Genomic DNA, 15,159 nt, shown 5'->3' on the forward strand with positions numbered 1-15,159 from the left:
GGATTGTATGAGGCTGTTGAAGCAAATGTCAATGGAACTGAAGCTTAACTTCATGCTCAATCAGGCTATCACCTGCTTGTCATCACTGCAACATGTCTGGCCACACCAAGGGTTGCAAGAAGCTAAACCAGCAGGAAACTTCCCTTCCCTGCTCAAAAAGATGGGGGGTGGGGAAGGGTTGTGGGGGGAGGAGAATGGAGGAGGGGTATTGGAAGAGAGAAAGAATAGTTTTCTGCTGGTTTAACTCTCCAAAATGGCTTATCAGGAGGTCAGAGGAAAGCCAGGGCACACACAATGGAGGGAGTGGAACTCTAAGGCCAGAGCACAGAGACCAAGGGAGTAAAGGACTACTGCTGCATTGCCTTACCCTGCATAAAGCTGTGGGGGAACTACAGTGGAGCAGTATTTGTCCTTAGAACTGAAGGTTGTAAAGTGTTTACAACTCTCCACTATCTCTATTTTTTTTTTTTTGTCCACACCCTGCTTAACGCAATGGAGGCCTGATGCCCTTTCTTTGCTGCTGAAATGGTGTTCTTTAAAGAAGAATCAGCATATAGCACAGACAAGTCTTTTCATGGTATTCTCGCACCTTTCCTGTTGTTCGTTATTGTACCTTGCTGTGATTGCCCTTAAGGGAGGGGCTTGGGATGTACATAAAGCATTTTTGCTTTTGTATCATCTAAGAAATTTTTGATTGGGTTGGGCTGGGTTGGGTTTGTTGTTGGTTTTCTTATTCTTGATTTGACTTTGGGGATTTTTTCTTCTCAGAAGTAACCATCCTAATTACTTGATGCCAGTTATCCAGTTGGTTGACAGATATTTTTTATTAGCTATGATAGAGACCAGCTGTATGATACTATTAAAATCTATAAGCTCTGTTAAGTTTTCAGTTTCCCAGCACACTGGACATTCAAACAGTCTGGATCCTTTTTAACAAACATTGTTGAATGTATTCACTTAATAAAAGCTTGGCAAATATCAGTAAAGGACTTGTAATGGTTGTGAGTGACATAAAGGTTAAAAGCCTTTTATAGCATTGCACCAAACTGGAGTAAAGCTTGAAGTGATTCAGATATAATGAAATACTTATTTTTAAGAAACTGGAAAAGATGCAACAATCCTGCAAATCTGAATTTAGTTTTGAAACTTTTAACATTATTTACCTCATATTATCCTGTTTCCCTATTACTAGAACTGTCCCAGTTTGACAGTTTCTGTGAAAGCAAGATGTTTTCTGTCCTATGCTTGTCTTACACTATTTCTATATAAGGACCAAGACAAGAGAAGAAAGAACTTGTGATAGATGAGCATATAGGGAATATTATCTTTCAGAGTAAAATTTGATTATACTTTTTTAGTTTGCTTGCTGCTATCTCTGCACATAGGAAAGGTCTCTGTGCACCCCAAGACCCAAGGAGGTTTCCCAGCACCTCCTCAGAGCTCAGGTCACCCAGGGGAGAGTCACAATGTGAACACTAGAAAGCACATGCTGTTTCAGGAATTCTGTAAACATTGGATTCCAGCTCCCAAAACCGCTTGTAGATTCACTTTCTTTAAAGGCTTGTCTGGACGAGGATAAAGGTGAGTTAAAAAAAAAAAAAAAAGGTGTCAGTGAAAACTTTTAATTAACATGTTTTGAGATTCTCAGTGTTGACAGGGTGTGTTGCATTTTAGTGCATTTGCCAGCAAACAAGTTAAAATACATTTGTGTCCCAACTAAATGTGGCAAGTTAGGGCATGTTTTTAAAAGTTTCAAATTTTAACAGGAGATAAAACATGTTCAGGATTGTGCTTTTACCTTGGCAGAGTGTGAGTGTCACTGATGGGTTTTTCTGGGACTCCAGTGAGAAGCTGCCATACCAGCAGGGAGCTGTTATTGAGCAGCTTTCTCCTTTTCCTATCAACTGTCAAATGAAAATACCATTTCATTCACCTGTATTTCAGGAATGGAAAAAATTAATGTTTTAGGCAGTATTGGGAAAAGAAGAAAAAGCTGGGTACTAGTGAGTTGGGAGGTTTGGCAGGAGCTGCAGAAGTCAGAAGCCATTTACCACAGGGTGGTAAATTGCAGCTTCAGAGTACCTGATGTAAGGTCACGATTTCCATAGCCACATAACCCAGAGTGTGGCACCACATTCAGCTGTTGTTCTAGTTGTGGCCAAATACTTTTCAGGAGCAACTTTGCCTCAGCTGCTCTTGGGCCAAAACATATCAGCTTTTTTCCTAGCCTTCCCACAGAATGTTAGTGCAAAGTTGACATAAGCACTACATACCATGCTTATACCTGGCTAGCTTGACAGGAGGGTTTGTGTTTATGCCCAAAGTTGTGTCTGCAAGGCACAGATTTATTATTAATGATCATGAAGTCACAGCCAAGAGTCAGTAACACAGTCAGCTGCGAGGCTGATTTGCTGGGTAGCCCTGTACAAAGCATTTTATCATTCCACACCTCAGTCTTCCACCTTCCCAAAAGGCTGAGGATGAAAATACCTCAGGGAAAATGTGCTGATAGGAGTCACCTTTTGGAAGTACTGCAAAAAGACAACTTCATCTAGAGGGTGCAACTCACTATTAGAAATCAGGAAATTGCAGTGACAGAGCCCTTAAACCTTTGGAGGAGCAAGGGGAGGCAAATCCTGCTACCCACATACCCCCCCCCCCCCGAGAACAGCTCCCCAGCCTTGTCTCTTCTTCATTTTTGGGGGGTCCACAGAGCTGTCTCTCAGTTATGGTTGTCATGTTCTTAGAAATATCACTATACATGACACAGTGGGGCATATGGTTTTTTTGCTGACACAACTATTGTGGTAAAACCTTAACACAAATTCTAACTAAGAATATTCTATTCTGTGCAAATACGCTTGACAACGATACCACTTTTTTCAGACACTAAATCTCCAACACCTTATACACAAGTAACTTTACACTGGTACATCCTTGCTCCTGCCACAGAAATTCTATGACAACTTTTTATGTGGAAGGCACAGAAGAAAAGTGGTATTCTCATCTTCGTAACTGATTAGTCCTGTTACAAAACACTAATAATGTCAGTCTCTTTTTGTCTCTCTCCTTTCCTTCTCCCTGCCTCTTGGAAGGAGATTAAAAGACCAGGAACCTGAGTAAAGTACAAGTTTAAGAAAGAGGAATCTCCCCTCCAGCGTATCTCTTTGCTTGGTGCATAAAGGTGTGGTGCGATAAGGAGCAGCCTGGTAGCTGATGGGCTCAAGAGGTCATTCAAGGGGTTAAATCTTGTATTTGCCCCCTAGAGTCAAGGGTTTGGGTTAGAGATAGCTGTCCAGGTTTTAATTGCACTGGGACTGACAGAGGGACCATACATATATCCCGATTTCCTGCTTGTCCAGAGACTCTACAGAAGAACTTGTGGAAATAAGTACCTAGATTAAGATCAGTCAAGGCTTAGTCTTTTTTAATTCCTCTTTTTCTTTTCAAGTTTTCAAAACAATGAAATGGTTGAAAAACATAACAAAAGCATAATGTAAAGCACATCATCTAAACTCCAAGTCACTACGTGAAATTTTCCAGTGACGCTACTCTGAAATTCAGACGTAGCTACGGTGGAAAGTAGAAATGCATACGCCCGTGCCGGTGAAATTGCATATACCCGCTCAGGATGGACTGGTGCCTTGTGATACTGACTGCGAAGTCTTGTCATGGTCGTCCAGTAGGTCTTCTTAGGTGATCTGTTACATAAACCAGTCTAAAAAGATAAAAACCTAAACCACCACCAACAAAATCACGATTTCCTTAATATCCAGATTAAAAGGAGCAGACAAAACACAGCGCGTGCCGTTGAGAAGCGGGGGAGGATTCCGAAGAAGGAAGCTGTCCGGCTGGCCGTGTCCCACGGTTGCGGTGCCGTCACGCCATAAGGTGAGCCCTCCGCAGCTCGCTCCATCCCTTCTGCCGCCGGTGCCCGCTGCCGCACGCCACTCCACCAGCACGCCCAGGAGAGGCGGCAGCCGGCGGATCCCGGGAGAGCGGCTCCCGCCACCGCGGCCCCCGGGAGCTGCCGCCGCGGCGCCCCTGGCCACGACCCCGGCCCCACCCGGCCCCGCCGAGCCCAGCCCAGCCCAGCCCAGCCCCACAGCAGCGGGGCCGGCGGCCGCAGGTGACGCTCCGCTCCCGATCCCACCATGGAGGCCCTGCCGCCCCCAGCCGTCGCCAGGGAAACCGCCCGGCGGCGCGGCCCCGCCGAGGGAGCCTCTCGGGGCGCGGCGGCACCCCCGGCACCCCCGCCCTGCTGTGGGCGGTCACCCCGGCAGGGCCGGCGGCCGCCCCCCGCGCCGACCCCGGGGGCTGCGGGTGTTGCCTGTGCGGGGCGCAGGGGTGGGCGTGGGGGGGCTGCCCCCGGGGGAGCGGGACGCTGCTGCGCCGTGCTCGGCGGGGCGGGCGGCGGCGGCCGAGACAAAGGGAGCGGCGGCAGTGGCTGCGGAGAGGCTGTGCGTGAAATGCGGCGGGAGGGAGGGAGAGGTTCTATCCCCCCTTATAAAAAACACCAGCCAAATGCCCCTTTTGGCCCCCCAAGAAACGAAGTCATCCCCTCGAGCGGTTGAAAGCCACCGGCTGCCCTCGCCGGGTTTCCCGAGAGGCGGCTCTCGGCGTCCGCACGAAGCCCACCGATCCCGCCAGCCCTGGCAATCCACGGGGAGAGGGAGGTGGGCGGCTGAGCCGAGCCTCCCCGCTCCGCAGCCCTTCATTATCGGAATCATTTTAACATCCTTGTTTATAAACAAGAGGCGTTCGGAGGAGATTACCCGACTATGGGAAACGATGGTTCTGACGCTCGTTTCTGCTCCTTAAAAGGGGATGGGGGTGCCAGTGAGGGGGGAGGGGGTCTAGGCCAGCCTTCCCCGCATGGCAGCACGGAGGGAGGGAGCCGGCCGGCTCCCCGCACACGCCGCCCCTTCCCCCGAGAAAGGAAATCACTCGGGTCCGTGATATTTCGCCCACCCCAGCGCTGATAAACGCTCCAGATCACCGTTGATTCGCGTGCATTAGTTTCGGGTTACGTCTTATTCGAGGGTTTAAATTCAACGTAAATACACACTCGGGGCTGAGGTTTGGGAAAGCGTGAATGTTTCCCTGATAATGTCGCTTCGCCCACTACTTGAGCGTATGGAAATGTAATCGTGAAGTGGGTCACCGCCTCAGAAAATACTTTAAAATCACAAATCAGGAATAATCAGACAGCAGAATTTAATTAGAGCCGTAGGCTAATCACAAAATATTTTATTCCAAGCCAATATCGTTATGGGGGAGGGGTCCATTTCTGCTCCGGCAGCGGCTCCTGCTGCCGCTGCTTTAGCGTTTGCAACATCTGGCCTACAGACCTACTAATTTCGACTCGTGATCTCGTTCGGCGAAACCCGATCTACGTGGTTCAAATACCTTCCAAATTGGGGGCGATTTAACAATCGCGACCAATTAAACCCGGGGAAGAAAAGAAAAGATGAAAAAAATGAAAAAAAAAAAAAAGCAAGCAGCAAATCCCCTCCTTCCCTCTCTCTCCCCCGCCCGGGGCTCGCACACACTATCTGTGGATCTCTCACGGCGGCAGCGGGCGGGGGCGTGCGGCGGGGCCGGGACGCTCTCACTCACACTCGCACTCACCCGCACGCCCCTCGCACCATTGTCCCTGCCCGCCCGCCCCGCTCTCGCTCTCGCTCTCGCTCTCGCTCGCTCGGGGTGTTTTGTTGGCGGCCCGGCGCGGGGCCCGGCGCGCCTGCCCGCGCCGCGGCGGAGCGGAGCGGCACATTCATTATCGGCCGGGGGCCGATTTCAAACCGCTGCCATCGCGGCTCCATTGTTCGCCGGGCGGGCGGGCCCCGCCCCCCTTTGTGCGCGGCGGCCGCGATTGGCCGGCGCCGGGCGGAGCGCTGCCGTCACCGCTCGGGAAGCCCATTCATCTGTGCACTTGGGCGTTGGACTCCGCATCTTATTAGCAACCAGGGAGATTTCTCCATTTTCTCCTTGTCTACAGTACGGCTACAAATCTGGGATTTTTTATTACTTCTTTTTTACTAAACTTGGGCTCCTTTTTTTTTTTTTTCTCGACTTTTTCCTCCCTTTTTTTCCCCTCCCTCCTGTGCTGCTGCTTTTTGATCTCTTCAACTTTAAATTTTTTAAAAGGAGTGCATTATAATCGGTTCTGTTCTCTCTTCTCTTTTTTTTTTCCCCTCTGGTGTGTGTGTGTGTTGCTGCTGCTGCTGGTCGCCCAGTATTTATACCAACCCAACGCTCTTTGTTTCCCCTCCTTTTGGATCTGTTGAGTTTCTTTGTTGAATAAGACAGCATGGGTGCCCAGTTCTCCAAGACCGCTGCAAAGGGCGAAGCCTCCGCCGAGAAACCTGGGGAAGCAGTGGCTGCATCTCCATCCAAGGCGAATGGACAGGTAAAAAACGAAAAGAAATTTTAAAAAATATTAAATCAACTCCTTTTTTTAAGCCAACTTCGACGGACTCTCTTTCGCATCCTGTTTAATTCTTCCTTTGATGCCCCAGTGGCACATTCAATGGAGAATACGGTCGATCCTTTTATCTTTGCAACTCGAGGCAAAGGAATAATTTCTTTATTTTGGTTAAACGGGCTCGGCTTTGAATGATTCGTTCCTTTATCTTTCCTGCGTGGGGGGCGGGGGGGAAGGGGCACGGTTCTTTCTTTCTTTCATTAAATCCCTCGTGTATTATGGTGGAGGGTCCCAATGGCTCGTAAACGGAAGGATCTTACACCTCTTGGCTTTTCTGCCCGCTTAACCTCCTCCCGAAGACACTCGGTGCTTCGCGCGGAACGCCTCTCGTGGCACAGCCGGACGGCCGTGTAGTAGCGCGGCCGGAGCCGCCGGGCAGGGGGCTCTGCGGGCAGCCCCCTCGGGCGGGAGCGCGGGCCGGGGGCTGCGCCGCCCGCCCCGGCCGCCCCATCCCCACCGGGGAGTCGGCAGCCGAGGGGCACGGCTTTCTGTCACCCATCCGCGCCCACTCCTCACGCGTAAGCCGGGCTGGCCGTGCCGCCGCTGCCCCGCGCAGCGGCGGCGGCATTGCGGACAGCCACCCCCCGCCGCCCCCGCAGCTGCCGCCCCGGGCAGCCGGCCGCGCTCCGGGCGCCCGAAAGATGCAAATGCGGCGTGAATGGGGAGGGGGGGAAGGCGGGGGCGCCTCGCCGCACCTCCCGGGCGCAGAGGGGCCGCGGCGGGCGGGGGGCCGGGGCCGGCCGGGCGAGCTTTGTTCGCCTTCCCCGCCCCGCGCCGCCGCCGCGGCTTTGGACGGGGCGCGCCGAGGGCGGGGGAGCGCGACGCGGCCGCCGCTGCGTGGAGCCGGGGCGCCCTCTGGCGGCCGCCGCGCGCTCCGCCCGCCGCTGGGGGCGCCCGGCCCGGCGAGAGCGCGGGGCTTCGAACCGCGGGAAGCGGCGAGGCGAGGCCGGCGGGCGGGCGGGGAGGGCGAGGCCGGCGGGCGGGGAGGGCGAGGCCGGCGGCGTCCCGCGAGCCCCCCGGGCACCGCCGGTAACGCTGGTCCTTGTCTTGCAGGAGAACGGCCACTTGAAGGTGAACGGCGACGCCTCCCCCGCCGCGGCGGAGGCGGGCAAGGAGGAGGTACAGGCGAACGGCAGCGCTCCCGCCGAGGAGACGGGCAAAGAGGAGGCGGCCTCGTCGGAACCCGCCTCCGAGAAGGAGGCGGGAGAGGCGGAGAGCACCGAGCCGGCCTCCCCGGCGGAGGGCGAGTCCTCCCCCAAGACTGAGGAGGGCGCGACCCCCTCGTCCAGCAGCGAGACCCCGAAAAAAAAAAAGAAGCGCTTTTCCTTCAAGAAGTCCTTTAAGCTCAGCGGCTTCTCCTTCAAGAAGAACAAGAAGGAGGCCGGCGAGGGGGCCGAGGGCGAGGGCGGCGCCTCCACCGCGGCGGCGGAGGGCGGGAAGGAGGAGGCGGCGGCCCCCGAGGCGGCAGGCAGCGAGGAGGGCAAGGCGGCCGGCGAGGAGGCGTGCGCGGCCGGCAGCGCCGAGGCGGCGAAGGAGGAGGCGGGGGACTCGCAGGAGGCCAAATCGGACGAGGCCGCCCCCGAGAAGGCGGCGGGAGAAGAGGCGTCGGCGGCGGCCGAGGAGCAGCAGCCGCCTCAGCAGGCGGCGGAGGGGAAGGAGGAGGCGGCGGGTGCCGGCGCCGCCACGAGCGAGGCGGGCAGCGGCGAGCAGGAGGCGGCCCCCGCGGAGGAGCCGGCGCGGCAGGAGCCCCCCGCCGAGAGCAGTCCGGAGGGACCCGCCGCCGAGTCGGCGGAGTAGTAAGCGCCGCCGCCGCCCCTCGCCGACGGACTTTTCTTCCCCCCTGTTTGTTTTTGGAGTGGTGCCAGGTACTGGTCTCGGAGAACTTGTCTACAACCAGGGATTGATTTAAAAGATGTCTCGTTTCTTTTTTTTCTCTCCCCCCGCAGCTCCCATCTCAAATCGTTATATGTTGCCGCCATTCCAACGGGCGGAGGGGGGCTCCCCTCTGCCTTCCTCTCCCATCCTTTATATTTTGGTTTTTTTGGGGTTTTTTTTTCATCAGTATTAATGTTCTGTTTTGGTTGGTTTGGTTTTTTTCTGTTGGTTTTTTGCTTTTTTTTTATTTTGTTCGTTTATTTTTAATTTCATACTTTGCAACTCTCTTCATATTATAAAACTTTTGCCGATCGGTCTATGGACATGCCCATATATGAAGGAGATGGGTGGGTCAATAAGGGATATCAAATGAAGTGACAGGGGCCGCAGTGGGGAACCCGGGGCGCGCAGCCCTTGCCGGGAGCGCGCCCCGCCAGAAATGATGTAAGGGGTTAGTCTTTTTTTTAAAAGAAAGTTATTACGATGTATTTTGTGAGGCAGATGTTCTATAAGGTTTACAACACTACAAGTCTTGATTAAGAAGGAAAGGAAAAAGGAAAAAAAAAATAAAAAATAAAAATCAATACCCAGATAAAGAGATCATAGTCTTAGAAATTCATTTAAACCATAGGAACTTTTCACTTATCTCATGTTAGCTGTATCAGTCAGTGATTAAGTAGAAATACAAGTTGTATAGGCTTTATTGTTTATTGCTGGTTTATGACCTTAATAAAGTGTAATTATGTATTACCAGCAGGGTGTTTTTAACTGTGACTATTGTATAAAAAAAACAAATCTTGATATCCAGAAGCACATGAAGTTTGCAACTCTTTCCACCCTGCCCATTTTTGTAAAACTGCAGTCATCTTGGACCTTTTAAACACAAATTTTAAACTCAACCAAGCTGTGATAAGTGGAATGGTTACTGTTTATACTGTGGTATGTTTTTGATTACAGCAGACAATGCTTTCTTTTCCAGTTGTCTTTGAAAATAAAGGAAAACTCTTCAGATGCAATGTTTTTTTTTTTTTTTTTTTTTGTGTAGCATCTTGTCTATCATGTTTTTGTAAATACTGGAGAAGCTTTGACCAATTTGACTTAGAGATGGAATGTAACTTTGCTTACAAAAATTGCTATTAAACTCCTGCTTAAGGTGTTCTAATTTTCTGTGAGCACACTAAAAGCGAAAAATAAATGTGAATAAAATGTATAATTTGGTTGTCTTTCTTTTATGGATACTCTGGTAGCTTAAAGGGACTAGCCAGTGTTGCCTAAATTTGTACAGAGATAGTCACGTGTGCTGTTAGCACTAGCTTTGAAAAGTACCTTCCTGGATGTCAGTCTCTGTAATACTGTGCATTTTTACAGCAAAAGTGTGCAGTGCACCAGGTAATTTGTAGGCTTTTCTGGCTTTACAAAGAAGACTGGAAGGCAGTTTGAGCATGTACAGTGTATGATTCTCCTGTCCAGGCTCCATCTTGCTTTTAAGACCAGAGGTATCCAGCGTGTGAGGATCTTGCCTCTTGAGGAAAATAAGATTTAATTTGAATTGCTTCGAGTGGGGCACTGAAATTTTTATGCTAAGTTGCTTAAAAATTAAGCTCTTGAACAGATGTCCCACTCAGGTCTTGGTATGCTGGTTCTGCTTTGTTACCTCTATGATTGTCTTGAAAACTCTAGCCTGGAAGGAGAAGAGGGAAACTAACACTGCCATTCTACTTAAAGTAATTAAAAGCAATATTTTCTTTTTTTCCTCAAGTGCTACTCCCAAGTACAGGTGAGTTTCAAAATAGATTTCAAAATTTGTCAATAAAAAAAAGAAAAATTATTTGGTGCTTGCCTTTAATTTTTTAGGCTTTTTGGCTAATTTCCAGCATATTGCTCAGGGCAATTATGCCTTAATAAAACAGTGAGTTCATGTAAGAAAAGCAGCAGTGGTGTTTGGAGGGTGGAAATTGATTCAAGAAAGTGTTGCTTCTAAGTTTATAGGAGAAAGTTTAGTATTACACTTATTTGCTTCCACCATTTTCAGCAGAAACTCTTTGGAAGCAATTATGATTCATTTTATGAGAAAATGGCACGTTAGCACCTTGTTCCCTAAAGAACAAAGCCTAAACTGAATGAAGTATAGTAGATTTCCTGCTGAATGCATATTTCTTTTTGTTTTGTTTAGGGTTTTTTGTTGGGTTTTTTTTTTGTTGTTTTTTAACTCAGCTGTCTACCATTTTAACTTTGGCTTGTATGTACTCTAGTTGCCCTGGTATTTCTCTATAACTTTAGAAATGTATTGAAACTATGCTATAATTGCTGAGGGACAAAAATAAATGGATGTAAAACAAGATCCTCCACACCAGTGTCATTCTTGGAGTACATGTGTTTGAAGTCTAGTGCATAACTGCTTTGCTAAGGGGTTTTTATAACATGGCTGTAAAAACCTGTTTTGAGACACATAATGTCTTGGCCATAGAGTCAATGTCTCTTTTTAATAAATATATATATTTGAATCCAAGGATTCTTAAAGAGAAGTCTGAATTTATTTTCTTTTTTTTTTTCCTTTTTTTTTTTTTTGTCAAACTGTGTATGTACATATGAAGAAAATAATTGCTAGTAAAGTTCTTTTTCCGATTTTTCTTAACCTCTCAAGCTTTCATGATTTTTCCTCACTAAGCTGGTGGTTTCTGAAGCACTTCGTCTTCCTGAGAGTGCAGAAGTGCTCTTACCCCTGGCAGATGGACTTTTGGCTTGGGGCTTTGTCATTCTGTGGCTTGACATGACTTGGAATATATTTCCAAGTCCTAACACTGGTAGAGTTTCAAAAGTGCATCTTAAGAACACCACTTGAGTGGTCTGCTCTTCCTGTCCCAGCAGTTGGGTGAGATTTGATGATGCCAATTTTCCACTGTGTGTTTTAAGAAGACAGAAGTCAAGAAATGGCTTGGAATCATGGAAATTGAGGAGTTCTGAGCTGCTATCTCCTGCCAGAGAATTGTGCAGGAGCATCTTTCCTGCCTGGGTCCCCAAAGGACTGGGAATTGTGGAATATCCTTTTTTATATACAAGGAAAATGAAGGGGCTGGGTGTTAGTTACTGGTCAAGTGGTTCATCTTGCTGAGAAAACTTTATACTTTTTTTTTTTTATTGCATTGGTTGCCTGAATGAAAATGCCAATTATAATAAGTATTGTAATTTCAACAACTTCTCTCAGAGCATATGTGAATTTAAAATGTGTGATTTCAAACCAGTTTACCTATCTCATGGTTCTTTTTAAGCAGAATATTACTATTGCTATGAACAAGGTAATTTCTGTTGTGCTGAAACAACGTCATATTTTTAGGTAAAACTTACACTGGAATCTAACTTTTCCTAACTAGGGGCTCTAGAGATTTACTTCTTTTGTTTGTTTACTTACACTGAGTCAACAGATTTCCTTGTTCAAGAATGTAACTTGGCTGTACAAAAGTGCTTTAGATCTCATGCCTATCTTGGTAATATCTAAACTACATTTCAGACTTTCCAAATCAAGGTGTCTTACCTCAAGTACTTGAGTTTTGTATCTGGTCCTAATACTTATTAATGTGAAACTGTAGAGATTTTGCCTTCAGGCGAGGAAGCAAGGCAGGAAAAGGGAAAGTTGAGATGGATGAGGGAAGCAGAGTCCAGGCTTTGTCTTCTGCTGGAATGCCATCACCTTCTTGCTTGTATCCACAATCCTTGGATTCAAATCAAGTCTTGTATCGACTTCTACCGTATCTAAAAATGCCTGTTGGTTGTATTAGATACCAGTGTTGCCTATGTATTTTACTCCTTCATTATGATGTTTTCTATGTTTGAAGAATGTTTTATGTTCTACAATAGTATTTGAAACAGCTAACTCTTGAACTTCACTTGTAGATGATCAGATAAAGGTTGAAGGTTTTCATCTGTTTTGATTGAGTTTTTCTAAGTTACAAGTCCTTTAAAAAAATCTAGAATAATACACATTCTACTCTGAAGCTGTAATGCTGGTTAATAGTTTCCTGTAAAATTAGTCCTGTGAATTCGGTCTTTATGCTATTTTGTATAGTGAAAGAGTAATAACAGGTCATCACTGGTGGTGTTGGACTGGTTTTAGTGTTTGTTTTGAGAGACTGAGGTGAAATGTGTTTTTCATAATGATGTAGCTTAGTTGAAAGCATCCTGATTCTAGCTTAGGACAATTTTTTTTTTTTTTTTTACCATACTCAGGTCCCTGAGACAGAATAAAGCAGGTCCTTTTATTCCTGAAGTAAGAAGCAAGTGAAAATAGTGTATTGTTTATAAAATTGTGTAGACAGTGAGATTAATTTGTTCTCCTTACAAATCTGAGATCCTGGGACAGCTGTCAGTGATGGGAGCTGTTGGCATTGCCATGAGTCTGGCAGGGCAGAGGCAGGCAGGCTCCTGTCACTGGAATGAGGGAGAGTAAGAGGTGGTGCTACCAAGAAGTGCAGAGTTTCTGAAAGCCTGTGTACTGACTTGCCCTAGCAAGAGCCAGTGTGGTGGTGAGTTTTAAGGCCTGTTGCTTGTTTAAGGATTGAGAAAGGGAAGATGTAGCCACGTGTTTCATGATGTGTTTGCTGGGACAACTGTTGAGATTGCTCTGAAGTGGAAATGTTGCCTTTTGGGAAGATCAGAGGAGGGTTAGCAAAGGGATCAAAGTGGGAATTATGCCTAAACAGAAGGGTGACCAAAGTATTACCCTGTGAATGAAGTTCAGAGTTAGAAATATGTAAATTTGAGCTGTATTGTTGAGTATACTTTTTATACAAAAGCAAGATGTATTCTTTATACAGAAAAATTCAGATTCAGAATGCCCCATTTTTAGGATATATATAATGTTACCTGGTGGAGGTAACTTAAAGGTTAAGTAAATGTTTTTAGAATGTTTTTAAGTCTTGAGGATGGTTACAAGTATTATTTACACATCTTTGCCCTCAATCATTGCTGCAGGAAGGCATGTTTATCCAAAACAGGACTATCAAGGTACTAGGTGAAACAAGACATTAATATTTGCAATTAGAAAGACACAAACAAGATATATGGAATGTTAGTTCTAAGATATGATGAATTTAGATAAAATATCAAAGACATTATTAAGATAAAAGGAGGGGGGAGAGCTTTGGTTTGTTTGTTGTTTATTTGTTGGTTTGTTGTTTGTTTTGGTTTGGTTTTTTTTTTTTGCACCTAACACAATTTTTATTTTAGAACTGCAAGTACAGGAAAATCTTGGTGATGAATGCATTTTTATCACCAAGTAGCAAATATTCCAGGAGTTAGGATTCTTCGGATAGTTCCTGTGGCCATGAATGTGATAACCTGCACTAGAAGAGTGCTGGAGAGGGAATGTTTTGAGCCAAGCAATGCATCTTCTAGGGTATTTCACAACATCACAGCTGATACTGTTGGTAATAAAGTATTTGATAGTTGCTCTTTGCAGAGACCATTGTGACTAGAGATTTATTTTTAGATGCAGTACAAACTAGACTCTTTCTCCTGAAGTTCACACCTTAGGTTCCAAAACAAGAGAAAAATACTTATGGATCTGTTGGTTACATAAGTTATTCTTGCTGACTAGCTCTAATAGCTGCAAAAAATTCCTTTCTAGCGTATACTAGAGTAGTTATTTCTCTGAAGTTTGGTATGGAGAACCACCTGAGTATTTAACATTAATTTGATGACACAATAAGCCATGCTTACAAGGGTCACCTGCTGTTCAAAGGAAGCAAAACCCATTCAATCTCACTGGAAAAGAACCATTTTGAACCAGTTAAGACCTGCATAGGCAGGGCCTTTAAAAGGGGACCAAGAGAAAAAAGAAACCATTCCCAAGCTTTAGGAACTAAAGTAAGAAACTGCTTTTTCTAGCCCTCTGAAGCAAGGCTGTCATAGGTTTAAAGTACCCCCGTTCTGTCTTTAAAAAATATAATTTACTTATGAGAGACACTCTTTCCACTTGAGTGCAGATCCATGTTCCTTTCAGACATCACCAGTGAAACCAAGTTCAAAATTGATTGGTGAAAGTAACATTTTTCAGGAATGAATCATTAGGCCACTCACAAGTCCCACATTGCAGTTTAGGAGTCTGTTAAAGCAAACTTAGCAGATATAGCTCAGAGGACTTACCTCCTCTGAGGACACTTGGCAACAAATATATCCCACCTTGGTAATTAAATAAAATGACAGAAATCATGGACTGATACTCAGAACTCAGGAAGGAACATGATCTTTTTTATTTTTCCCTCAGTACTATTTTTGCATATCCTACATACGTTTTTGCTTTCTAATAAATATCCAGGAAGATAATTTAAAGCAGTGAAGTGAAAATAATTCCAAAAATTCTCTGAATTCTTTCTCCTGGATGTTTTTATACAGGTAAATTTGAACATTGTTATGATATTTTATTTGTCTGTTTAACAATTTTAAAAGTTACTGTTCACATGGAGAAACACTGTCATTCATATGTATGCTAAATTAGCTAACTTCCCTTTTATGGATCTTGGTGACACTAGAATGATACCAAAATCTGTGCTTCCCAAAGTCTGTTAAGCTGTGCAACACACTTATGAAATTCCCCCATAGATGTTGCTAATGATAAGAGAAACACATTTGATTCTTCTGTGCATCATCCACCTGGAATCCACAAGAAATGGTGTGCAATAAAGGTACCGGAAAGTACTGTGTTTGCCTGAATTAAGAGGCTGAAGACCCACAGGACCATACTGGCAAAATGGACAGGAGCATTTTCACATGCAGCTGTTAGAAATGACAAAAATGAAATG

The 15,159-nt window shown here is 46.4% G+C and overlaps 1 protein-coding gene across 3 annotated transcripts; it reads left to right on the top strand.

Moving 5' to 3' along the window:
• The first annotated feature begins 3,760 nt into the window (after positions 1-3,760).
• On the top strand, positions 3,761-10,187 carry MARCKS (myristoylated alanine rich protein kinase C substrate). 3 transcript variants are annotated; one of them, XM_068184283.1, is made up of 3 exons: positions 3,761-3,891; positions 6,240-6,412; positions 7,541-10,187. In XM_068184283.1, exons 2-3 carry the CDS (start codon positions 6,314-6,316, stop codon positions 8,282-8,284), a joined length of 843 nt encoding a protein of 280 aa, XP_068040384.1. In that variant the 5' UTR covers positions 3,761-3,891; positions 6,240-6,313; the 3' UTR covers positions 8,285-10,187. The 3 variants fall into 3 exon arrangements, with proteins under 3 accessions (XP_068040384.1, XP_068040382.1, XP_068040383.1); XM_068184282.1 differs by lacking the exon at positions 3,761-3,891 and adding an exon at positions 5,705-6,000; XM_068184281.1 differs by lacking the exon at positions 3,761-3,891 and having other exon boundaries at positions 5,608-6,412.
• The last annotated feature ends 4,972 nt before the right edge of the window (positions 10,188-15,159 follow it).

The sequence above is a fragment of the Anomalospiza imberbis genome, chromosome 3 (assembly GCF_031753505.1).
Source record: "Anomalospiza imberbis isolate Cuckoo-Finch-1a 21T00152 chromosome 3, ASM3175350v1, whole genome shotgun sequence".
NCBI classification, from domain to species: Eukaryota; Metazoa; Chordata; class Aves; order Passeriformes; family Viduidae; genus Anomalospiza; species Anomalospiza imberbis.